The 26,857-nt window shown below is 41.9% G+C and overlaps 1 protein-coding gene and 1 long non-coding RNA gene across 2 annotated transcripts; both read left to right on the top strand.

The window, feature by feature from the left end:
- The first annotated feature begins 1,312 nt into the window (after nucleotides 1-1,312).
- LOC118393452 (polyadenylate-binding protein-interacting protein 1-like) lies at nucleotides 1,313-17,494 on the top strand. The gene is made up of 11 exons (XM_035786135.2): nucleotides 1,313-1,749; nucleotides 10,382-10,530; nucleotides 11,010-11,207; nucleotides 11,338-11,450; nucleotides 11,606-11,717; nucleotides 13,999-14,124; nucleotides 14,334-14,440; nucleotides 14,598-14,712; nucleotides 14,927-14,981; nucleotides 15,063-15,144; nucleotides 15,860-17,494. Exons 1-11 carry the CDS (start codon nucleotides 1,560-1,562, stop codon nucleotides 15,948-15,950), a joined length of 1,338 nt encoding a protein of 445 aa, XP_035642028.1. The 5' UTR covers nucleotides 1,313-1,559; the 3' UTR covers nucleotides 15,951-17,494.
- A 400-nt stretch (nucleotides 17,495-17,894) lies between these two features.
- Nucleotides 17,895-25,435, top strand: LOC118394256 (uncharacterized). The gene is made up of 4 exons (XR_004827704.1): nucleotides 17,895-18,070; nucleotides 18,223-18,540; nucleotides 23,844-23,911; nucleotides 24,470-25,435. It is a non-coding gene; the product is annotated as an uncharacterized LOC118394256 (long non-coding RNA).
- Nucleotides 25,436-26,857: the final 1,422 nt, after the last annotated feature.

Below are 26,857 nucleotides of genomic sequence, written 5' to 3'. Positions count from 1 at the left end.
GTGTCAGAAGTGGAATGGTGACTGTGAGGCCATTGGAGCGCATGGCTTAGATGTGTGAGGTGGCTGAATAGTCGAGGTCTGCCTTCCCATTCCGAGGGGGCAGTATAGCAATCCTCGCTGAGCTACGTAACAAATTCCACCGTGGCCTTGATATCGTCCCTTGATTATCGTCCTCTTTTCACTGCATTTCCTTGGATTTTAACATTATGCTACATTGTTACTTGGTCACAGATAGTGGGGGTATTTTTACATCCTTTGCCAGTGTATGCAATTCAAAAATGACGTTTTAACGATTTAATGAGCCATTCGCAGTTTCACTGTACCGGCCGTGTCTACTTAGACTTGCATGACTTAATCTTTGAGACAAGCATATGCTACTGGCAGGATCAACCAGGTAGCCAATCACAACATAGAGGTTGTACCTATAAACTATTTGCCCTGAACACACAGCCAGTGCCCCCCCCCCCCCCCACACACACACACCCCAGCTAGCAAGGACTCCAAAAGGCATTGTCATCTTCTATGCGTTCCTAAGACTTGACTTGTGAATGTTTGAACTCCCTCCAAGACACCCATTTGGGGGAAAAACAGCAATACCAGAAAATAGGGGAAGTAATCTTTTATCAAAGTGTGTCTCCACATTTCTGGAACGGGAATGCTCTTTGACATAATGTGATCCAGCTTTGGGAAACATGTGGAAAATGACTGAAGGCTAAACAACTAATGAATGCTTATTGTTTATGTCTGGTGAAACACACATGTTTGTAGTGGGCAGCTACTGAGAGAGCAGCAGAGGGAGAGTGGCACATGTGAGAGGGTTTGATCCACAAGGATCCTGATTCTGCTCTCTGATGCATGCGTCTGTGGTTGTATTGTAGTGTGGGAGGTGGGTGGTAAGTTTATATTATTCGACCACCCCACTCTCTTTCATTGCTAAATAACTTGGGTCACATCTATCATGATATGTATATTAGATTAACTTACTTTTTTTTGCTTCAGATCAATGTAGTCCTCCTGGGACTTTTTTCCAGTTTGCTTCCGTTCGGTTGTCACTAGTTACCACAGCCACAAAAGAAACATGGACTATATCGTACAAATGTATGAAAACAAACATTTGAGGTTAGTTTAAGGTTAGGACTAGGCATAATGTTAGTAGTGTGGTTATAGTTCAACTCAGATGATAAGAAGATACATTTTAAAAATGTATATTGGCTATGATAACTAGTCTACCGACGACCCACTCCGCTCCAAGTTGATGCTCTGCCACTCCCTTCCCCTAGAGGTCACCAATACCTTCACTTGCAAATGAATAATCAGCCGATATCCTGATTTGTTGTGGAAGGAAGTGGCCTTACAGAAATATGTTTTAATATCCGATCGAGAAAAATAAACGTAAATATTAAAGTGAGATAGGTTAGTGTTTGAGGCCAAACTAAATAATTATTTAATAGCACGTTATTGGAATTACCAAACCGCTTCACATTTGTTTGGAGGGAATGCCAGGTGTTCTGTAGTGTTGTGCTTTACCAAACAGGCCGTAGTACAAACAAGCAGCAGAGATGACTGAGAATTTCGACCGAGCCCCAGGCGCAGGTAGAGCCCGTATAAAGCCAACAAGCCCCGGACTCGCAGATGTAGGAGACGGGGACGCAAACTCTGTTTTCAACCAGTGTGAGCCTCTACGACAGCCTCGGACGTCTCCACCTTTGACTGAGAACAACACAAACACTTGTGAGGCTATCGGCGGAGGTAAGATGTGCGGTCAGTTCAAATATGCCTTTACTGTAAGTCATTTGCATTAGTTAGCTATTAGACAAGAAGGAAAACCTTATAAGTTACTGGATACTGTTTTAGTTACCAGTATCTTTGCCTACATTTTAACAGCTATTTATCTAGACCTGTGTGAAGCTAGCCACAATAACGATTAGCCAAAATAGTTTAATTTAGGGTTTCGCCTCCAAAATAAAAGTCCCTCATTGAATGTGATTCAAACTGATACAAATAGTGGAATCATGCCATTTGGACTAGATAATACTAAACAAGACCGGAATGTTGTATGAATTCAACACAATACATAGTTAATTTGATACTAAAAAAAGTTCAAGTCAGTTGAAATCGCACTGGATTGTATTAGACTTTAGATTTTCATTGGAGGCATACTTGTATCAGAGAGGAAAATGAAGAGAGAGGTCAAACTCGGCAGAAAATCTCTGTACAGCAGGTAACGTTGTTTCGCCCACCAAGGAAGGTGTTTTTGTATGGAGTTCAATAGAGCCCCACAGTGGTGTAATAATTCCCTGTTTGACCACTAGGTTTTATGGGTAAGGGTTCCAATAGTTTTTCCACCATTCATTTTTCCCATAGGGTATTTTAGAAAACACTTCAAATATGGGCTGTGTTTCATGTAGACTTACCTTGGTGTGACATTTTGATAACCATTTAAATCACTTGGACAAGGTGACTTATAAATATATTCAGCTCTATTTACTCTGAATTGAAAATGCTAATTAGCACCAAAGTTGACATGCAAGACTACAAATCCCTGCAAGCTCCTGCACGTCATCTGTAGTTGACACCTTTGCTAACAGGTATTGTCAAATTAAAACTTGCACAAGATGGTTCACAGAATTGTCCATTTTAAAGAAATGTAGCCAATTTATTCATTACTACGTTTAGCTAGCATTAGATAGTAGAGGTGGACCGATTTATGATTTTTCAACGCCGGTACCGATTATTGGAGGACCAAAAAGAGCCGATACTGATTAATCGGCCAATTTTTGTTTTTTTGTTTTTTTGTTTTTTGTAATGATGACAATTGCAACAATACTGAATGAACACTTATTTTAACTTTATATAATACATCAATAAAATCAATTTAGCTTCAAGTAAATAGAGAAACATGTTCAACTTGGTTTAAATAATGCAAAAACAAAGTGTTGGAGAAGAAAGTAAAAGTGCAATATGTGCCATGTAAGAGAGCTAACGTTTAAGTTCTTTGATCAGAACATGAGGACATATGAAAGCTGGTGGTTCCTTTTAACATGAGTCTTCAATATTCCCAGGTAAGAAGTTTTAGGTTGTAGTTATTATAGGAATTATAGGACTATTTCTCTCTATACGATTTTTATTTCATATACCTTTGACTATTGGATGTTCTTATAGGCACTTTAGTATTGCCAGTGTAACAGTATAGCTTCCGTCCCTCTCCTCGCTCCTACCTGGGCTCGAACCTGGAACATCGCTCCACAAAAGCCGCGGCCCTTGCAGAGCAAGGGGAGCAACTACTTCAAGGCCTCAGAGCGAGTGACGTTTGAAACGCTATTCGTGCGCACCCCGCTAACTAGCTAGCCATTTCACATCGGTTACACCAGCCTAATCTCGGGAGTTGATAGGCTTGAAGTCATAAACAGCTCAATGCTTGAAGCACAGGGAAGAGCTGCTGGCAAAACGCATGAAAGTGCTGTTTGAATGAATGCTTACGAGCCTGCTGGTGCCTACAATCTGTCAGACTGCTCTATCAAATCATAGACTTAATTATAACATAATAACACACAGAAATACAAGCCGTAGGTCATTAATATGGTCGAATCCGGAAACTATCACCTCGAAAACAAGACGTTTATTTTTTCAGTGAAATACGGAATTGTTCCGTATTTTATCTAACGGGTGGCATCCATAAGTCTAAATATTCCTGTTACATTGCACAACCTTCAATTTTATGTCATAATTATGTCAAATTCTGGCAAATTAGTTCGCAACGAGCCAGGCGGCCCAAACTGTTGCATATACCCTGTGCAATGAACGCAAGAGAAGTGACACAATTTCAACTGGTTAATATTGCCTGCTAACCTGGATTTCTTTTAGCTAAATATGCAGGTTTAAAAATATATACTTCTGTGTATTGATTTTAAGAAAGGGATTGATGTTTAGGGTTAAGTACACATTGGTGCAACGACAGTCGTTGATTGATTGTTTTTTATAAGATAAGTTTAATGCTAGCTAGCAACTTACCTTGGCTTACTACATTCGAGTAACTGGCGGGCTCCTCATGAGGCAGGTCGTTATTGCGTTGGACTAGTTAACTGTAAGGTTGTAAGATTGGATCCCCCGAGCTGACACGGTAAAGATCTGTCGTTCTGCCTTGTTCCTAGGCCGTCATTGAAAATGAGAATGTGTTCTTAACTGACTTGCCTAGTTAAATAAAGATTAAATAAAGGTATAAAAAAATATATATATATATTTTTTTAAATCGGCGCCCAAAAATACAGATTTCCGATTGTTATGAAAACTTGAAATCCGCCCTAATTAATCGGCCATTACGATTTTATTTATTTATTTATTTCACCTTTATTTAACCAGGTAGGCTAGTTGAGAACAAGTTCTCATTTGCAACTGCGACCTGGCCAAGATAAAGCATAGCAGTGTGAACAGACAACACAGAGTTACACATGGAGTAAACAATTAACAAGTCAATAACACAGTAGAAAAAAAGGGGAGTCTATATACAATGTGTGCAAAAGGCATGAGGAGGTAGGCAAATGATTACAATATTGCAGATTAACACTGGAGTGATAAATGATCAGATGATCATGTACAGGTAGAGATATTGGTGTGCAAAAGAGCAGAAAAGTAAATAAAAACTGTGGGGATGAGGTAGGTGAAAATGGGTGGGCTATTTACCAATAGGTTATGTACAGCTGCAGAGATCGGTTAGCTGCTCAGATAGCTGATGTTTGAAGTTGGTGAGGGAGATAAAAGTATCCAACTTCAGCGATTTTTGCAATTCGTTCCAGTCACAGGCAGCAGAGTACTGGAATGAAAGGCGGCCGAATGAGGTGTTGGCTTTAGGGATGATCAGTGAGATACACCTGCTGGAGTGCGTGCTATGGATGGGTGTTGCCATCGTGACCAGTGAACTGAGATAAGGCGGAGCTTTACCTAGCATGGCCTTGTAGATGACCTGGAGCCAGTGGGTCTGGCGACGAATATGTAGCGAGGGCCAGCCGACTAGAGTATACAAGTCGCAGTGGTGGGTAGTATAAGGTGCTTTAGTGACAAAACGGATGGCACTGTGATAAACTGCATCCAGTTTGCTGAGTAGAGTGTTGGAAGCGATTTTGTAGATGACATCGCCGAAGTCGAGGATCTGTAGGATAGTCAGTTTTACTAGGGTAAGCTTGGCAGCGTGAGTGAAGGAGGCTTTGTTGCGGAATAGAAAGCCGACTCTTGATTTGATTTTCGATTGGAGATGTTTGATATGGGTCTGGAAGGAGAGTTTGCAGTCTAGCCAGACACCTAGGTACTTATAGGTGTCCACATATTCAAGGTCGGAACCATCCAGTGTGGTGATGCTAGTCGGGCATGCGGGTGCAGGCAGCGATCGGTTGAAAACCATGCATTTGGTTTTACTAGCGTTTAAGAGCAGTTGGAGGCCACGGAAGGAGTGTTGTATGGCATTGAAGCTCGTTTGGAGGTTAGATAGCACAGTGTCCAATGACGGGCCGAAAGTATATAGAATGGTGTCGTCTGCGTAGAGGTGGATCAGGGAATCGCCCGCAGCAAGACCAACATCATTGATATATACAGAGAAAAGAGTCGGCCCGAGAATTGAACCCTGTGGCACCCCCATAGAGACTGCCAGAGGACCGGACAGCATGCCCTCCGATTTGACACACTGAACTCTGTCTGCAAAGTAATTGGTGAACCAGGCAAGGCAGTCATCCGAAAAACTGAGGCTACTGAGTCTGCCGATAAGAATATGGTGATTGACAGTCGAAAGCCTTGGCCAGGTCAATGAAGACGGCTGCACAGTACTGTCTTTTATCGATGGCGGTTATGATGTCGTTTAGTACCTTGAGTGTGGCTGAGGTGCACCCGTGACCGGCTCGGAAACCAGATTGCATAGCGGAGAAGGTACGGTGGGATTCGAGATGGTCAGTGACCTGTTTGTTGACTTGGCTTTCGAAGACCTTAGATAGGCAGGGCAGAATGGATATAGGTCTGTAACAGTTTGGGTCCAGGGTGTCTCCCCCTTTGAAGAGAGGGATGACTGCAGCAGCTTTCCAATCCTTGGGGATCTCAGACGATATGAGAGGTTGAACAGGCTGGTAATAGGGGTTGCGACAATGGCGGCGGATAGTTTCAGAAATAGAGGGTCCAGATTGTCAAGCCCAGCTGATTTATACGGGTCCAGGTTTTGCAGCTCTTTCAGAACATCTGTTATCTGGATTTGGGTAAAGGAGAACCTGGAGAGGCTTGGGCGAGGAGCTGCGGGGGGGCCGGAGCTGTTGGCCGAGGTAGGAGTAGCCAGGCGGAAGGCATGGCCAGCCGTTGAAAAATGCTTGTTGAAGTTTTCGATAATCATGGATTTGTCGGTGGTGACCGTGTTCCCTAGCCTCAGTGCAGTGGGCAGCTGGGAGGAGGTGCTCTTGTTCTCCATGGACTTCACAGTGTCCCAGAACTTTTTGGAGTTGGAGCTACAGGATGCAAACTTCTGCCTGAAGAAGCTGGCCTTAGCTTTCCTGACTGACTGCGTGTATTGGTTCCTGACTTCCCTGAACAGTTGCATATCGCGGGGACTGTTCGATGCTATTGCAGTCCGCCACAGGATGTTTTTGTGCTGGTCGAGGGTTTAATCGGTCGACCTCTAGTCTCCTCTGTTCTGTGAACGATTTATTTGGGATACACTCTGAGGTGCACTTAACTCTGCAGCAGAGGTAACTCTGGGTCTTACTTTCCTGTGGCTGTCCTCATAAGAGCCAGTTTGGTCTTTTCCCAAATAGGGCTATCTTCTGTATACCACCCCTACCTTGTCACAACACAACTGATTGGCTTAAATGCATTAAGAAGTAAAGAAATTCCACAGATGAACTTTTAACAAGGCACACCTGTTAATTTAAATGCATTCCAGGTGACTACCTCATGAAGCTGGTTGAGGTAATGCCAACAGTGTGCAAAGCTGTCATCAAGGCAAAGGGTGGCTACTCTGAAGAAACTCAAATATAAAGTATATTTTCAGTTAACTATTTTTATAGTTACTGGTTAGTTTTGATTTCACTATTGTTCTACAATGTAGAAATTTATAATATAAAGAAAAACCCTTGAGTACGCGTGTCCAAACTTTTAATTGGTTCTGTATTTTAATTTAGTTTATTTGAGCTTTTTCTGTTTTTCACTTTAGTTCATTTAGTAAATATTTTCTTAACTCTATTTTCTTAAAATGCCATTGTTGGTTAAGGGCTTGTTAGTAAGCATTTCATGGAAAGGTACACATACCTGTTGTATTCAGCATATGTGACAAATAAAATTAGATTTGGATTTGATACTCAGTGATTCATTGTGTTGGATTTGGCCTAAACATAGTGCTTTGAATTCAGGGCCGGTCCCGGCGACTCCGGGTTGCTGGCCTTCTAGGTGGTGTTCCTCCGTCCAGTGTCTGTGTTCTTTTTCCTATCTTAATCTTTTCTTTTTAATGGCCAGTCTGAGATATGGTGTTTTCTTCGCAACCCTGCTAATTTTTGTATCTATGAACATTTGATCTCAATACAGTTTTCTGTTCCCAAAACTAGAATATATTATGAACAGAGAGGAAAAAGTTTTGTAGACTTTACTCTTTGCCAAAGTTTTTTAAAATTCCATTGTTTAGAAATGCAAGGGTGAATTGAGTTATTGCAGACGTGAACTTCAGAGTAGGCGTTCACTAATGGAAATATGCTAATACATGCTAGAACGCGCCAATAGGATCTCGCTAGCTTGTGTCTGGCTCTTCCCACCTCCTTGCTTGTACTGCCCACTGATTCATTTGCTCAAATTGGAAACAACAGGTTGTGGTCTATCTTGGGTTAGTTATAAAATCTTTGGCAGTACAGTTCCTATACATTGCCTTCAGAAAGTATTCACACCCCTTTACTTTTCCAAATGTTTTTGTGTTACAGCCTGAATTTAAAAGGGATCAAATTAAGTCACTGACCTACACACAATACCCTATAATTTAAAAAAGAACATTTTCTTCTAGATTTTAACTCTGTTGCCAGAGAGAGAGAACCGCTCAGGGGTTTCACCATGAGGTCAATAATGGTGACTTTAAAAATGTTAGAGATTAATGGCTGTGATAACTGAGGATGGATCAATAACATTGTAGTTACTCCCCAATTGTAACATAAATTACAGAGTGATAAGAAAGCCTGGACAGAATAAAAGTATTCCAAAACATGCATCCTGTTTTGCAACAAGGCACTATAGAAAACTGTAAAAAATGTGGCAAAGCAATTTCTTTTTTGTCCTGAATACATAGTATTATGTTTGGGGCAAATCCAACACAACACTGAGTACCACTCTTCATATTTTCAAGTATATTGGGGGCTGCATCATGTTATTGGTATGATTGTAATCTTTAAGGACTGGAGAGTTTTTCAGGATATGACAAATGGAATGGAGCTAAGCACAGGCAAAATCCTCGAGGAAAACCAGGTTCAGTCTGCTTTCCACCAGATACTGGGAGATGAATTCACCTTCCTGCAGGACCATAATCTAAAACCCTACACTGGAGTTGCTTACCAAGAAGACAGTGAATGTTCCTGAGTGGCCAATTTACAGTTTTGACTTTAGTGTAATTGAAAATCTATGGCAAGACCTTAAAATAGTTGTCTAGCAATGATCAACAACCAATTTGACTGAGCTTGAAGACTTTCGAAAAGAATAAAGGGGAAATGTTGCACAACCCAGATGTGGAAAGCGCTTAAGACGTGTTCACATAGGCAGTTTGAAGTGACTAAAATCCTATTTATTTGCATATCCAATTTGAATCTGTTATTTTTCCTACAGTCTGAACAGCCAAAAAGCACATTTCAAAGCACCTTTTGTAGGTGTTTTGAAGTCTGAAACAAATCTGATTCCTGGCCATAAGACTTGTCTGACTGGTCAAATCAGATTATAATTTTTTGGCCCTCAAGTGATATTTAGACTGTTATTTGGCATATTTAGTTGCTGGGGCAGCAGGGTAGCCTAGTGGTTAGAGCGTTGGACTAGTAACCGGTAGGTTGCAAGTTCAAACCCCTGAGCTGACAAGGTACAAATCTTCGTTCTGCCCCTGAACAGTTAACCCACTATTCCTAGGCCATCATTGAAAATAAGAATTTGTTCTTAACTGACTTACCTAGTTAAATAAAGGTAAAATAAATAAAAAAATGTATACCACATGTTCTTGTCAAACTAACTAACTAGCTTGTTAATTGTTTACAAACACATTTGTGAATGTGCTATAAAGCTAATCAGCTAGCTAGTTGACTGCTTTGGCTAGCCAAAAAATACCATTTGAAAGTTGGATCATTATCCTTTGAGGCTTTGAAGGTGTTCTTACCCTATGATTTTGAACAATCAAAGCAATTAGGAAACGTCTATGGCAGGTTGTTGTTTTTTTTTCACCTTCGCTTGCTACATAACTTCTGAGTGATGGCAAGCAAAACCAACAATCAGCCTACACTATTTACACACACTGATGTTGGTACTATGACAAGCGTAACCATGTCAGCAAATGACTGCTGTCTGAACACACACACATCCAATTTGGTCACTTGTAACTTGCTGCTTGGACAGTCAGTGGTCAAAAACGGATTTGAAAAACAAACTGATGAGCATCAAGGCCTGCGGTGTGAACAAGGCTTTAGATACTTCAATTATAAAGTCTAATACATCCAGTGTGATTTCAACTCTGCCAAGTAAACTAATTGTGCTTTGTTGAATTTATGTAACATTCTGACCTTGTTTAGCATTATCTAGGCCAAACATAATATGAATCCACTATTTGAATCCGTTTGAATCACTTTCAAAGGGGAACTTGTATTTTGAAGGCGAAACGGAAAATCCACTTGTGGCTCATACTTATTATGGCTAGCTTCACACAGGTGCTAGTAAGTAGCTAGCTAGCATAGGCAACAAACTGGTGAATTTCCTGACAGTGGACCTCTAGCGTGAATCTACCATTCTCTCACGGGCATGGGTTGAGCGCGCCCCGTTTGCTCACGTCAGCAATAGCTGACAAGCTATACTTTTAGACGACTCAAGAAGGCTGCGCACGTTTCAGACAAACATTAGTAGCTACACAATTTAAACGTCAATTGAATTACGTCACTAAATAAATTATACTAAAAACGCGAACAACTTGAGTCACACCGACAAAAATTCGCCATTCGTCGCACGAATTACCCATAGCTAAATTGTAAGTCTTATTTTAGACATTGGTCAGTGAGCTAACTGCTAAATAAAGCGCAAGGACGGCGGCCAAATCAGGTCACATGACTAGTTATGTACATGTCACCCAGTGTCCATCGTGCCAGACTATTGCTAGCTATGGTCTTCAGTATTTCCTTCATTTCCCACTCAGAAAGCAGAAGACCAAGCAAACCCCACCAGGTCATTCACAACAACAGCACTCCTGCCTCCAAAGTGAAAAGGGTGGACTCTCTGGTGAACACCTCCACTCTGTCAGCCAATGCACCCGAGTTCTACCCTTCCAGCTCCCCCCCCTATGAGGTATTAAAGCAGTGTCCCCCCCCCCCTACTACTAACACCTGGCTGGTTTAACTTGGTCAGGGTTTCCCAAACTCAGTCCAGGGGCCCCTTCTGGGTGCACATTTTAGTTTTTGCCTTAGCACCCCTACAAAGCTGATTAAAAATAGTCAAAGCTTGGTTATTTTATTATTTTTAACCAGCTGTGTAGTGAGTGCTAGGGCACAAACTAAAATGTGCACCCAGGAGGGGCCCCTGGACTGAGTTTGGGAAACACTGAACTAGGTTAACCAAGTAATAAAGCCCCTTTATTAAATTAGGTGTTGTGGTGCTGGGTTCACACCCTGTACAAATGGATAAGGATAATGGGTTGCATAGTACCTCATAAACTGCACTTTACATTATAAGGACTGAACTAGTGAATCACCTCATCCACTACCAATGTCTAGCTAGTATCCATATTTTTCACCAGTCCTTGATTACCGGTATTCTCAATTTTAAAGGAATCTGTTTCGGAGGATGGCAGCGATGGCTATTATACTGAGACAACATTGGCTGAATTGGTTGAGGAGTTTCTCAGCCACCTAAACTCCTCGCCGGGGTCCTTTGAGAACGACATTGAGCACATAGCAAACATGCTGAACAGCTGGGTCACTACAGAGGAGACGCTGCAGGAATTGGTGGAACTCCTCTACACACAAGTATGTGTATCAACACACGCCCGGTTCGGCCATCTACCTGCTTATGAATTTTATAGCACTGTCTATCTTTTTTAATTTTTTTATTTAAATTTTACAAAATTTGTTATGTTGTGTGATTCCTGTTTTGCAGTCTACTGTTATCCCCAATTTCTCTTACACGGGGGCAAGGCTCTGTAACTTTCTATCTCACAACCTTGCACTCAGCCCAGCAAGTGGCAACTTCCGTCAGCTGTTACTAAAACGGTGAGCTTTGTTTATGTTAGTAACATTCTATCAAGTAGGCCTAACATCTACTTCATCACTTTTGTCATCATGGGCTTCGTGCTGATGCTTTATGCCTAACATAATGAACACTTGTAGCCATTCATACAGAAACACACTCTCTCTTCCCTTGGTAGGTGTCAGACAGAGTATGAACAGAGGGGTGTAGCGGTGCGGGGGGATGCGGAGACTCAGAAGAAGTTCCATGCCTATGTGCTCTTCCTGGGGGAGCTTTACCTCAGACTGGAGGTGAGCAGGAGCTCCTCTGTCCTGTCCCAATCTTTTGGGGTTCTTTGTCTCTGTGGATCTGTGCCATTTCAACCCCTCAACTTTGACACTTGCTTCCCATAACCCAATTTCCAATACCCCTCCCCCTAGATACATTTTGAGTTGATAATAAACTCTAGACAGAATCTATTCTCTTGTGGATAGACTACCTAAACATAACTGGTACAGTAGATCTGTCGGCATGCTATGGGATCTGTGAGATAACAAGCAACAGTTGGGTTTTTGTCACTGGTTATTTGGACGTATCAGGATTGGGTGAAGGAGTTGCTTAAAACAGATTCATTTTGACTGATGATGAACACAGTTGAAAATATTGGAGGTGGGGGGCTTTGGCTGAGTTTCCTTTTGCAAGGGTGGAGACTTTGAAAACCGGAAATCTTCATTTGTAACTAGGGCTGGCACAATTATCTTATAATCGTGTAATCAACCATTCTGGACATTAGCCATGTGTTTTTTTTTTTTTTTTTTACAAATATCTTAATAGGGGGGATCCAACTTTATATTCAAGTAGATGCAGTCCTTTCAGAAAGTATTTATATCCCTTGACTTATTCCACATTTTGTTACAGACTGAATTCTAAACGGATTAATGATTTTAGAATTATTTGCAAATGTATTGATAATGAAATACAGATCTCATGAGCATAAGTATTCAGACTCCTGAGTCAATACTTTGTAGAAGAACCTTTGGCAGCGATTACTGATTTGAATTTTTCTGGGTAAGTCTCTAAGAGCAGGAACATTCACTGTCTTCTTGGTAAGCAACTCCAGTGTGTAGATTTGGCCTTGTGTTTTAGGTTATTGTCCTGCAGGAAGGTTAAATCATCTCCCAGTGTCTGATGAAAAGCAGACTGAACCTGGTTTTCCTCTAAGATTTTACCTGTGCTTAGCTCATTACCTTTATTTTTTATCCTGAAAAACTCCCCCGTCCTTAACGATTACAAGCACACCCATAACATGATGCATTCACCACTATGCTTGAAAATATGGAGAGTGGTTTTCAGTAATGTATTGGATTTGCCCCAAACATAACTTTGTATTCAGGACAAAAACTTAATTGCTTTGCCATATAACTTTAGTGACTTGTTGCAAACATGATGCATGTTTTGGAATATTTTTAATTCCTGCTTTTCACTCTGTAATGATACTACAATGATGTTGATGTATCCTTAGTTTCCACCTATCATAGCCAATAAACTCTTACGGTTTTAAAGTCACCATTGACCTCATGGTGAAATCCCTGAGCGGTTTCCTTCCTCTCTGTCAACGGAGCCAGGAAGGACGCCTGTATCTTTGTCGTGACTGAGTATTACTAAACCAACCAAAGAGTAAATAACAAATTCACCATGCTCAAAGGGATATTTAATGTCTTCTTCTTTTTTTATACCAATACCTACCAATAGGTGCCCTTCTTTGCGAGCATTGGGAAATTTCCCTGGTCTTTGTGGTTGAATCTGTTTTGAAATTCACTGCTCGACTGAGGGACCTTAAAGATGATTGTATGTGTGGGGTACAGACATGGGGTAGTCATTAAAAAAATCATGTTAAACACTATTGCACACACTGAGTCCATGTGACTTGTTAAGCATATGTTTACCCCTGCACTTATTTAGGCTTGCCATAACAAAGGGGTTGAATACTTATTGACTCAAGACATTTAACCTGACATTTTAGAAATAATTTGTACAAAATCTTGAAACATGTCATTCTACTTTGACATTATGTAGTATTGTGTGTTGGCCAGTGACAAAACAAGTCAATTTAATCAATTTTAAATTCATGCTTTAACAAAATGTGAAAAAAAGTCAAGGGGTGTGAATACTTTCTGACGTGACTATAGTTTATCCAATAGCAGTTTTCATTTTGACATGAAATGGGTTATGTTGGTAATCATTTTATGAGCAGAACAGCAGTGTCTGGAGGAGCAGAATCATTTCCCAATGTGATAGGGGTGTCACCAAGCTGTGTTGTATTCATTGTGTATGTCGTAGCTATTTTTGTAAGATGCATTATAAATTGAAAACATCTTTCAACAAAAATGACAATTTACGACAATAACAGAGGCCATTTTTGCATGACAATTCATCTTCTCCCAAAATTCCATATTTGTCACAGCCCTATTTTTTTAAGCACGCCCCCAGAACGTATCCGAGCATCTGTCCAAATGGTGCTAGATTTTAAATGATGGGTTAACTGAGATTAGACCGAACCTGACTGCTGTCTTGTATTATTGGTTGTCTCAGCTTAAGAGTGCGAAAGGGCCTCCGTCTCGAGCTGAGATCCTGCTTACTGCCCTGAGAGAATTGATGAATGCCCTCTTCTCCCACCCCGTGGATGGAAACCTCATCTGTGCTGTCAAACTGCTCAAGGTGATTTCACATGTTTTCTGATCTCTAATGTCAAGTTGATTCAGTATTCCACATCTGTGGTACACCGTTAATTACTGTCTATTGAAAGAAATCTGCAGGCCACAATCCAAATGATACTATATTACAATAATGTAATGTCAAGCTTGTTGTAATGTGCAAGAAAAATTCCCCTGTGTTACAATGACGTTTACCTGTGATGTCATCTGTAGTTGACAGGCTCGGTTTTGGAGGATACGTGGAAAGAGAGCGGGAAGTCTGACATGGACCAGATAGTCCAGAGGATTGAGAACATTGTGCTGGATGCCCAGTGCAGCAGGTTGGTGTGTGTTACCTCTGCCAGATTCAGAAGTAAAATGAATGCTTCTTCTATTAGGTAAAAGATGGTAGGATGAATGACTGCCTGTTGTGTGAAGAAGATGCTGTTGACGCCGAGTGAGTGATTTTTACATACGACTGTCATGTGTTTTCATCAGAGATGTGAAGCAGATGTTATTGCGACTGGTGGAGCTGAGGTCTAGTAACTGGGGCAGAGTCCATGCTGCCGCTGCTGCTGACGCTACACCTGACAACGATCCCAACTACTTCATGGTGAGGAGTGGGGGCTAGGGCCAGAGAACAACAAGCTTTTAAAATGTTTCACTCGTGTCTCAAAGCCAACTCCTGCTTAAAGCCATGGCACAAAAGGAATTGCGGGGGATCCAACATTTGGGCGAAACTGGTTTAAATGTTCAAATGGAAGTTCATGCCCACCAACCTTTCACCTGTGTTCCTTGTGTTTGTCTTTGTGTGTTTCTCCTGTCAGAATGAGCCTACGTTCTACACTGCAGATGGCACTCCCTTTACAGCAGCCGACCCTGGTAAGTATCATCCTCAGCCTTCATCAAGGTGAAACCCTGCAAGCTACACATTGTCCCTAAATGTATGTTTCGGTGTTACAGAATATTCTGAAAAATACCAAGAGATCCTGGATCGGGAAGATGACTATTTCCCAGAGGCCTATGAAGAGAATGGAAATGAATCGTGAGTATTTATTGTCTGTGATTTCGTTTTGGTCATGTTCCCTTGCTTTTTCAGTTGACTTGGTTCCCATGTGTGTGAGTCATACTGGAATCTAATCCGTAAAATATTCCTATGTTCTAGAATGCTATTCTGGTCTAGAGAATTCCCCTATAGTTCTAGAATGCTGTTCTGTAGTTCTAGAATATTCTTCTGTGAGAACCATCAGACCACAGAAAATAAGTCACAATCCAGTGCTATTGTCACAAATGCCACTAGTATTTGTCTTGTGACCTTTCTGCCTCACTCCTGTGTGCATATGCCAATGCAGTGTTTCCCCTAAGATTTCTCAGCAGCGGAAGCAGAGTTAGCGGGGGTTTGTGTCTGTAATACGTAGATCTCCTTTTTTTGTGTTTTTTTTTTGTTGCATTGGCGGCCATGATTTAGCAGTGCAAAATGTCACCCAGGTCACATAAACTGAGAGCCACATGAGGTTGACGACTTGTGTGTAATTGTTTAGCCCACAATTGAACAGGGGAAGCCAGAACCTCCGAGTCAGATGAGTCCGCAGACGAAACAGAAAGAGCGCTTAGTTGACCCATCTACCTCCCACTCAACTGTGTGTGCATGCCTTTTCCTTTAGAGGACTGTGACTTTGATATTTAGTGGTACACTGAATGGCATTTGAAACAAACCTTTATATTCCCTTAATAATTTTGCCTGCGTTTTGGTGTTCCAGATCATTCAATGACGAGGATGAGATGGACCCTGAGATCGAGGAAGCTTTTGAGAAGTTCTGCTTAGAGTCTGAGAGAAAAAGACGACCATGACACTAGTATGAGAGCATAGCGGGAGACTGAACTTACACATATGTTTCGTGTTCGACTTGCTGGAGTTTTTGCGACTGGGGAAAAATCAAAGATAACCAGCAATTGATATGTTTCAAAAATATATATTTTTTCGCAAAATAAACTGTGCATAGTTTGCACTTCAGTTACAGGTTATTTTCTGGCTGGAATTTGTGTTGGTTGGAAGATTGGGGACAATCAACTGAATCATTATTTCCTCTGAGTTGTAGCGACTGTTCTGAGTGGGGGAGTTAGTTTTCTGCTTCTTGATTATTTCATAAATGCTACTTTCCCTCAATCTTCCTCATAACGCCGTTGGAAAAAAAAGTGTGTGAGGTGGATTTTAGACTACTAAGTAGCATCATCAAATGTGTGCGTAGTTTGATTTCATACTAACTGTATAAGCAACAACAGAATATGGGGTTCAGCTACAGGGAGTAGTGCAGGGGAGGCAACACTCAGAACATTTACAATACAGGGCATTTTCGGAAGAAGAAAAAAAACATGCTTAGACAGGCCACCAAGTATAAAAATAAATAACGTTTTCAGGAAATTAGCTTGAAAACTGAAAAAAATGTATCCCCGCTCCATGGAGAAGTCTGCAGAATTGCAGGAAATTGGATAAATGTTGCTTTTTTTTACAATCTATACCGCCAATATGAGCCCGACAGGCCAACCGTGCTCATTGCCATGCTTCCTGCCACACCATCACCTAAGTCCCTTTTTTGATCTAGAAAAAAAACCTTGCAATAGAAATGTGATGTATAGAACGAACACTGGAATGCGTACAATTTTGCTACATGGGGCTTATAAATACAGTATTCAAGAGAATTGTCTGTTCTATATGGTACTTCTTTGTTTTCAGTGTTCTGAATGTTGCACCCTACTGACCTCCAGGGAAATTGTGTTAAATTGCACATTGAGGATTTGGCCAATTAGTTGGTCAACCACCCTTTAACAAGCTATGCATTTAAGGAGGTGGGTTTGTGAAACTAATAAAAGAGCTAGAAATACTGAATACCGTCAAGTGGCAGCAAACTGTCTGCAAAAGAGAGCTCCAGTTGTTTCCACTTTAGCGGTGTTTTTGTTATTTTACTGGTTCAAATGAGCCTTTTTAGAATTGTAATTTATTGGAAAATTGTTGAGGAGTACAGTACTGGGGTTTATTCATTACGGAAACTGTTTTAAGAACCAAACGGAGCAAAACAAACAAGTTTATTTTGGACAGGTCCCTCCTGTTCCATTTGCTTCAGTTTAAGAAACGTTTTGCAACAGAATTGGCGGAATGAATACACCCCTGGCTCTGGTATCGTTTTTAATGCAATTTGTCTATTGAACACTGCTTTAAACCTTTTGTAGTCCTGCAGTTTGGACCTGTCATTGAGAAACACCACTAAAACAGTAATCTCTCAAAGGATGTACCTGAAGAAAAATTTGAACTTGCATCAGCAATTAATCAATCCCATACAAAGGAATGTTTGTACATATTAACAGTATTGTTTGCCTGCAATAAATTATTTAAAGTATGAGTATTTCACTGCCTGATTCTTATTTTGAGTGTGTGCAGGGTGTTGCGAAATGTAAGTTACCTGAAAAGCACAGTAGATGACGCGAATCCTTTTGTCCACTACTAAAATGTTCACTAGAAGAAGAATGAGCATCCATCCAATGGGACACAGTATAGTGCACCTTTGCAAGTTGCGGGAATTTTGTTGACAGTGTTGCACACCAGCAGAAAATTATTTTGTTTATTTACTAGCTAGCTAAATCAACAACACCAATATCAAGCTCATTCCATGGAGGGCCTAGTGTCTGCTGGGTTTTGGTTTTCACTTTCAATTAAGACAAACAGGTGAGGGGAGTTCCTTACTAATCAGCGTCCTTAATTAATCAATCAAGTACAAGGGAGGAGCGAAATCCAGCAGACACTCGGCCCTCCGTGGAATGAGTTTGACACATTCTTAATTAACGCCATGAAAAACAATAAAACAGCCCTTTACTAATCGTGACTTGTCAATATTCTAGGACCTGAATGTTTGATGCTTTGAATAAGTATGCGACTTTACCTGCCAGAATAAATCATCCCTGATGACCACAGAAAGGTACCAGCTAACAAACAGTTTTGCTTGCAATTTGTTTTGAAATTCATTACCACATTATGCCTTCGCTTAATGTTTGTGTAATTGGGACATTTTTTAAATCATATCGTCACATACAATTTCACCTGTGTAACACTACATTATTTTGCCAACAGTTGTACAATTGCCAACAGGAAACTAGTTAACATTTCACCATTGAGGATATGCATTGACTCCGGTGGAGTGGTCTGCATGTCATTCCAGTAACGCTGTGGTGAAATCAAACGGAGAGAACATTGTCAGCTCAGTGGAGGGGAGGCCCAGTCTGCTGCTTTCTCCCTCTGGAGAAGAGTTCTCCGTAGGCTTCACCTGCACGTTTAGTCACAATGCCATAGGCCTCGGAGCCAAGAGCCAGTCACTGAACACACAAGACAACCAAACCTGTAGGTCAAAGACTCCTTCTCAAAGAAGTAACACGTGCTGAGCAGCCCAAGGTAAGGCTTGCCGTGGAGAGCAATGCTCAAAGTGCTCTGTATTCTTGAATGTTTTTTTTTTTAAATTGTAATGTGAAGCCAATGGCAAGTTTCTTCATGTGGACAATAAACTATCCTATTCTAAGCCAAGAGGGGTATATCTGTCCACCAGAGTGGTCCAGCACTATGTCTCCTGTGTTCCTTTGGTGTGGTGCTGCCCTTGCTCTCTCCTCTGGAGCACGCAGCCCTCTGGCGAGAAGAGCAGGGGAGACGGCAGAAGAGCTAGGCAGGGAGCGTGAGCCCCTACTTCGGTCAATCCGATCATGCCTCTCTATTCCTACTCACCGCTTACAAGCAGAAACTCAAGAGGGAGCCACCAACACAGAGAATAGTGAGGCGCTGGACAGAGGCAAAATCAGTGCTGCATGACTGTTTTGAGAATACTGATTGAAAAGGTTCATCCACCCAGGACTCATCCAACAACATTGAGGATAATATAAGGAACAAAAATATAAATGCAACATGTGAAGTGTTGGTCCCATGTTTAATGAGCTGAAATAAAAGATCCTAGAACTTGTCCATATGTATAAAAGCTTATTTCTCTCAAATTTTGTTCACAAATTGGTTTACATCCCTGTTAGTGAGCATCCCTCCTTTGCCAAGATAATCCATCCACCTGATAGGTGAGGCATATCAAAAAGCTGATTAAACAGCATGCTCATTACACAGGTGCACCTTGTGCTGGGAACAATAAAATGCCACTCAAATGTGCAGTTTTGTCAATACCACAGATGTCTCAAGTTTTGAGGAAGCGTGCAATTGAGCATGCACCGGAGCTGCATGTTAATGTTGAACGTTAATTTCTCTACCATAAGCCAGCCTCACAACTGCAGACCACGTGTAACCACACCAGCCTAGGACCTCCACATCTGGCTTCTTCACCTGCGGGATCGTCAGAGACCAAACTGTGGTTTTGCACAACCTGTCAGAAAATGTTACAGGTAAGCTCATCAGCATCCTCACCAGCGTATTGACCTGACTGCAATTTGGCATCATAACCGACTTCAGTGGGAAAATGCTCACCTTCGATTGCCAGTGGCACGCTAGAGAAGTGTGCTTCTCACAGATGAATCCCAGTTTCAACTGTACTGAGCAGAAGTCAGACCACGTGTATGGTGTTGTCAACGTTGTGAACAGAGTGCCCCATGGTGGCAGTGGGGTTATGGTATGGTCCGGCATAAGCTACGGACATCGAAAGTAAATACATTTTATCGATGGCAATTTGATTGAACAGAGATACCGTGACGAGATCCTGAGGCCCATTGTCGTGTTATTCATCCGCCGCCATCACCTCATGTTTCAGCATGATCAAGCATGGCCCCATGTCGCAAGGATCTGTACGCAATTCCTGGAAACTGAAAATGTCCCAGTTCTTCCATGGCCTGCATACTCACCGGACATGTCACCCATTGAATCGACTTGTATGACAGCGTGTTCCAGTTCCCGCCAATATCCAGCAACTTCACACAGTCATGGAAGAGGAGTTGGACAGTATTCCACAAGCTACAATCAACAACCTGATCAACTTTATGTGAAGGAGATGTGTTGTGCTGAATGAGGTAAATGGTGGTCCCACCAGATACTGACTGTTTTTATGATCCATGCTCCTAATTTTAAAAAAAAGGTATCTTTGACTAACAGATGCACGTCTGTATTCCCAGTCATGTGAAATCCATATATTAGGGCCTAATGAACTTATTTTAATTGATTGATTTTCCTTATGAACTGTAACTTTGTAAAATCTTTGAAATTGTTATGTGTGGGTTTTATATTTTTGTTCAGTATACATTGTCAGTCACAGGCTTCATTAGGAAATGTGTTTTTTTTGTACCCGCAATAACAATCCAGACATACCCCAACCAAAAACCCTGGATGAACGGAGATATCCGCACCATGCTGAGAGGCCATACTGCAGCATTCATACAGTATGTTGCAACACCACAGAATATTACAGACTTCAAAACAAATTCAGCTGTGTGGTGCCCACCGACGCCTCACTCCCAGACGAGCTTAACACATTCTATACTCGCTTCGAGGCAGACCATACTGAACCATCCAGGAAGATTTGCTTCTCCAGACGACCAGGTGCTTTCCCTCTCCGAGGCTGACGTGAGTAAAACTCTCAAAAGAGTGAATACGTTCAAAGCAGCCGGCCCAGATGGAATTACTGATCGCGTCCTCAGAGCGTGTGCTGGCGAGCGTCTTCTCAGACATCTTCAACCTGTCCCAGGCTGCTTCCAGGAGACCATCATCCCAGTGCTTAAGAAAAACAAGGTGACATGCCCAAATGACTATCGACCCTTCGCACTCATGAAGTGCTTCGAGAAGCTGGTCATGGCCCACCTCAAGGCCAGCATGCCAGGCACACTGTACCCACTCCAATTTGCCTACCTAGCCAACAGATCCATGGAAAATGCCATTTACATCGCGATTCACACGGCCATAACACATCTGGACAAGAGGAACACCTATGTAAGAATGCTGTTCATTGGCTACAGTTCAGTATTCAACAATATTGATTCCTCCAAGCTCAACACCAGGCCCTGGGTCTGGACACCATCCTCTGCGACAGATTGTGAGGATAGGCAACAACACCTTTTCCACACTGACTCTTAACACAGGGCCCCGACAGGGGTGGGTCCTCAGCTCTCTGCTGAACTCACTGTTCACGTACGCCTGCGTGGCTTTGCAAGACACCAACTCCAAGTTTTCTGATGACACCACGGTTGTAGGCCCGATAACCAACAGCAATGAGTCGGCCTATAGGGCGGAGGCAAGTGAACAAGTATTATGCTGCCAGGACAACAACCTCTCCCTCAATGTCAGCAAAACAAAGGAGTTGATTGTGACTTCAGGAAGCAGAGGAGGGAACATGTGGGACAGCAGTAAAGAGAGTCAGCAGTTTTAAGTTTCTCAGCGTCTACATCACTGAGGACTTGACATGGACCACCAACAACCCCACCACTCTTTTCAAGAGGGTGCAACAGTGACCCTACTTCCTAAGGAGACTGAAGAAACCGGTTGCATCAACGCCCTCCAGCTGATGGTGAAGCCGGCCCAATACATCACTTGGGCGTGTTTTTACTGTAGGTGGAAGCTCAGGGACTCTCTGGTACAAGGTGAACAGGAGCCGGACCAAAACCTACCTACAGAACTGGTTAGATTGATGTTGTGCCAAGGGGTGCTGTACAGGTCCACAGTATGCAGTATGATACATATTAACTTGATACGGTTCAATGATTAGTTAATAAATATACTATATTCTGCTTTTTAAATCATAGAAAGCATGTTACACCTTAACTCTTTTAGAAAGACAGGAAATAAAAATAGATGTTTCTTAGTCGACTAACCTTGTCCAGATATTTTCTTCTCTTTAACCATTTGATCGGTCCATCTGTCCCTGTCTGTCTCCTGTCCAGGATAGTGTATGGGGGAATCCCAGTCAAGGTAGTTTCTCCAGGGGATAGTTCAGTCATTCGGTCTAACTGAGTGCTGGCTACTTCACCCACCACAGAGCTGGCCATGGGCCAAATCTCACTTAATCACACTTCAAATGACAAATTGACTCTTGAGGGTGCCCTAAAAATAGCTGTTAATACCCTGTATATACAAAAGTATGTGGACAGCCCTTCAAATTAGTGACTTTGGACATTTCAGCCACACCCATGGCTGACAGGTATATAAACATTGAGTACACAGCCATGCAATCTCTCTATAGACAAACATTGGCAGTAGAATGGTCTTACTGAAGAGCTCAGTGACTTTCCACCTAGCACCATCATAGGATGCCACCTTTCCAACAAGTCAGTTTGTCAAATCTCTGCCCTGCTAGAGCTGCCCGTCAACTGTAAGTGCTGTTATTGTGAAGTGGATACATCTAAGAGCAACAATGGTTCAGCTGCGAAGTGGTAGGCAACACAAGCTCACAGAACGGCACCACCGAGTGCTGTAGCACATACAAATCTTCTGTCCTTAGTTGCAACACTTGTTGCCTCTGGAAGCAACGTCAGCACAAGAACTGTTCGTCGGGAGCTTCATGAAATGGGTTTCCATGCCCAAGCAGCCCACACAAACCTAAGATCACCATGCGCAATGCCAAGCGTCGTCTGGAGGGGTGTTAAGCTCGCCGCCATTGTACTGGAGCAGAGAAAACGCATTTGCTGAAGTGATGAATCACGCTTCACCATATGGCAGTTTGATAGACAAATCTGGTTTTGGCGGAGGCCAGGAGAATGCTACCTGCATGAATGCATAGTGCCAACTCTGAAGTTTGGTGGAGGAATAGGGGAAATCTTAACGCTACAGCATACAATGACATTCTAGACAATTCTATGCTTCTAACTTTGTGGCTGCAATTTGGGGGAAGGCCCGTTTTCTGTTTCAGCATGACAATGCCCCCGTGCACAAAGCGAGGTCCATACAGAAATGGTTAGTCGAAATTGGTGTGGAAGAACTTGACTGGCCTGTACAGAGCCCTGACCTCAACCCCCATCGAACACCTTTGGGATGAATTGGAATCGGCCAACATCAGTGCCCAACCTCTTTAATGCTCGTTGGGCTGAATGGAAGCAAGTCCCCGCAGCAATGTTCCAACATCTAGTGGAAAGTCTTCCCAGAAGAGTGGAGGCTGTTGTAGCAACAATGGGGGGACTAACTATATTAATGCCCATGATTTTGAAATGAGATGTTCAAGCGAGTTTCCACATTCTTTTGGTCATGTGTATTTCCTTGAGACTTGTGCTGCCCTGTGTGCACCCTGTAATTTGAACCGTGCACTGAGTTGAAGTCTGTCCTCCATTTATGCGGGCTATATTCTATCCTTCAGTATAAAGCCATCTTTCTTTATTATCATCTTATTCTGCTTTTATTGGCAGTACAGACTTTTACAGATGCTCCCATGATTATTTGTGGAATCTTAAACAGATATTTGGGATGCTGCTGACACATCTAATAGGAAGTGCAGTATTTCTGGAGCTATATGTTCTAGGACAGACGAAAAGCAATGCTCATGGCATTTCACCTCTGGTAAAGGATGTGACCTACCACCTGAGCAGTCTCCCTCCTGACGCACCTGTGCAGGACTAATCTGCGTGCTCCATGGTGACTCTAAGGCTAGCTCACCTGTAGTCACCAGGCAGTGCTACTACCTTGCTATTAATCATCAGTAATGATAAATTACTGTACATCAACAATACCGTCCATGATTGTGGCTAATTCCATTTGAACTATTTGTGAGTATAGCGTTATTGCCATTGTTTTGACAGGATCCTGAACTTCTACAACCAGCCAAGGCACTCTGAAGCTCCCTGCTACACCGAGCTGTTTGAACAAGGTTAGACCATGCACATGTTTCATCCATCCATCTTTTAAATGTTTTTATTTAACCTTTATTTAACTAGGCAAGTCAGTTAAGAACAAATTCTTATTTACAATGACAGCCCAAACCCAGGCGAAGGCTTTCTATCATCTTGTGCAATTTAGTCCATTTTGTATTGGCCCATAGAGATACGTTGTATTTATCTCTGTGCAGGTGACTAGTTCAGCACCAATGTCATGGACAAAGCAGGTACCTAAGACATCGAAGTGTTGCACTTGCTAGCATAGCTATTTTTATTAGGGGTTTGACTGTTACCGTTTGTTTTCAGTTTCAGGCCTAACTGTGTTGTTGGAGAAGATCAAACACTTCAACTGTATCCTTAGTGTCACTATTCTGAGTGGTGGTCATGGATGATGATCCTGGGTAGGGTACATGACTGTTCTGCATTCTACAAGACATTTCTGTCTTTAGCAAGACAGCACCAAAGTTGGCCTTAGAAGAAACAGACCAGGCTAATGCATCAAGGCTAACAGGTACCTGTCCTTGATTAGCAATCTGTGTTCCTTTATCCAGCTCTGTCCAGTTCTATTGGAGAACCGTCATCTTCTCGAGAGGGGTTCTACAGGGGTGGGCTGTGGTTCGAGCGGTTCTAAAGAGAACGTGGCCCACTGTGAGCCGGTCAGCAGGAGCAGCATCGAGGAGGCCCTCCAGAACCAGGATATCGACAACCTCCTCCCTGTATGATGGGTAAAACAGTCCTGCATAAAACAAGACTTCTTGAAAATGAGGAACATAAATATGAATTGGATTCAGTTTCATCAAGTAACACTTGTCAGCATCAAATGCAACATCATCTAGTGCAGTTTTATCGCTTCTTTACTTGCAGTTGAAGTACAGACTGCAGAAAAAATTAAGTTTCCCATGATTGAGAGGCTTAGATACAGCTCAGTTGGTAGAGCATAGTGCTTGCCACGCCAAGATAGTGGGTTTGATTCCCGGGACCAACCATACATAAAATGTATGCATGTATGACTAACTCGCTTTGGGTAAAAGTGTGTGCTAAATATTATATATAGAAGGTCATGGTATTGGCGCCTGTAACTTTAATGTTCAGCCTCAACCCATGGATGGTTAGACAGTGGTTAGACCAGATTCAATGGAAAGAGGATGGTGTGTCGTGTTGACACTAGGCAGCAGTTAGACAATTTTATTGGAATAATTATTTTACAATCTGCACTGTCTTCATATCATGAGGTTTCTTATAGAGTGACAATCATGACTAATAAGTCATTTAAATAAATTAAACTCATCTCATCTGTGTGGTTCCATTTGACCTAGAGTTGTCAGTGCTCTGTGAAGAGTACAGTTTGATAATAAAAGAACGAACAAGCGACATGATGCCCCATTTTAAAAAAATCCAATTCCTCTGTTTTTGGTGGTCTCGTAAAATAGAAATGCAAAAAAAGAACTCAAAGTACTGGACTATAATGTATATTTGAAACGGTTGAACTTGAAAAATAAAGCTATGTTTAAAATAAATGATGGAAATTACTTTGTGTGCTGTAAGTCTACAGCATGTGTGTGTAATTGTATATTTTTATGAATGAAAGGAAGAATGCCTTACAGTAGAATAAGCTAGATGTGTTTTTTTTGTGTTTCTTTTGCTGTGACAATTTTAGCATGTAAATACCCCAAAATGTTTTGTTGATGCATACCAGCACAGCCACTACACAACACTGAACAATACATGAATTGGACTATAATGGTGACAAACCGTGGACACAAACTGTTAGGGCCTTCATAAAGCTGTACCAACAGCAGTCCCAACACCTTACCGCTGTTACTAATAGCGAAGCCTTGCCTGGCAGCAAAACAGTTAATTCAGCCTCATTTACTGCCTTTAAAAAAACATCTATGGCAGACTTGCTTTTAACAGATGTGGTTTCTACTGACGATTAAGATGTCAGTAGATAAGAGGCAATCGCTAATTTCGATTAAGACAATGAGCAAGCTAGGACGCACGTAATATAATTATTTTTTTCAGCTCTTGAAATGTACAGCGACAGAATTCAGAACATGGGCCGTTCTTACAGTATTCTCCCTGTACACCAAGTCAGAACCGTAGGATAAATAAAGGTGGCACATAAGCAGACAATGAAAGCTCTTAAAATATTCGGTGAGGACATTTCTCTAAAACAGGCTATAGGCTACATGCGCACCACCAAGTCAGAACAGTAAGCTAAGTTATGCCTGGGAAAGGGACCAAATGATTAGGGTGAGGCACATGGACTACTAACAGCTTACTACACAATATACACTTAGGTATACTGTAGCTAAGAATGTAATACTATCTCCCTGGCATTTCACATTTATGCAGCAGCACACAAGACATTTTTGGACTTGTGCTGTGTTCACTAGAACAGGAAGGTGGCACCGCTGTCCTTAGTGGGCACATTTTGTGATCAAACTTTGACATCAAAGTCTGGCATTCTCTGGATTTATGGTGTTTTCAAGACAACTGTGAACAAAGAAAAAAACAAGGTTGAATCATGACGTTAGTGATCTTCAGGTGGGAGCTCTGAAAAGAGACCCGACTTCGAGACTTGGAATTCTGAGTTGCATGACCGTTCAAAACTTATTTTCCCAGTTCGAGCTAGTTTTTTCCCTCAAGTTCCCAGTTCTCTTGAACTCACTGAAGTCTAAGATTTCCCAGTTCTGAGTTTCCAGTTGTTTTGAAAGTGGCAGAAGTCATGTTGGATTGACAGCATGACCAATGTGGAATGTTTATCTTTTTAAGCTTGGAAAAGAGACCCTTAAACCCAGACTTGGACCACACATCCACTCCACTGAATAGCGGGCTAGGGATTGCTCTGCAATGCTTGCAGTTAGCCACTGATTCCTTCCAAATCACTTATTATTGAATTTGAGATTTCCAACTTGTTGTGTGATGTTTATGTCCAA

The sequence above is a fragment of the Oncorhynchus keta genome, chromosome 14 (assembly GCF_023373465.1).
Source record: "Oncorhynchus keta strain PuntledgeMale-10-30-2019 chromosome 14, Oket_V2, whole genome shotgun sequence".
NCBI lineage: Eukaryota > Metazoa > Chordata > Actinopteri > Salmoniformes > Salmonidae > Oncorhynchus > Oncorhynchus keta.
The sequence above is the reverse complement of the archived record's forward strand: the minus strand, read 5'-3'. Positions and strand labels throughout refer to the sequence as shown.

What these genes read in the sequence shown, in the direction of transcription:
- LOC118393452 (XM_035786135.2), top strand. Translation starts at nt 1,560, where the DNA reads ATGACTGAGAATTTCGACCGAGCCCCAGGCGCAGGTAGAGCCCGTATA. An exon ending in AGCTTTACCTCAGACTGGAG is followed by an intron (nt 11,718 to 13,998) that starts GTGAGCAGGAGC and finishes TGGTTGTCTCAG; the next exon opens with CTTAAGAGTGCGAAAGGGCC. An exon ending in GTGCTGTCAAACTGCTCAAG is followed by an intron (nt 14,125 to 14,333) that starts GTGATTTCACAT and finishes TGTCATCTGTAG; the next exon opens with TTGACAGGCTCGGTTTTGGA.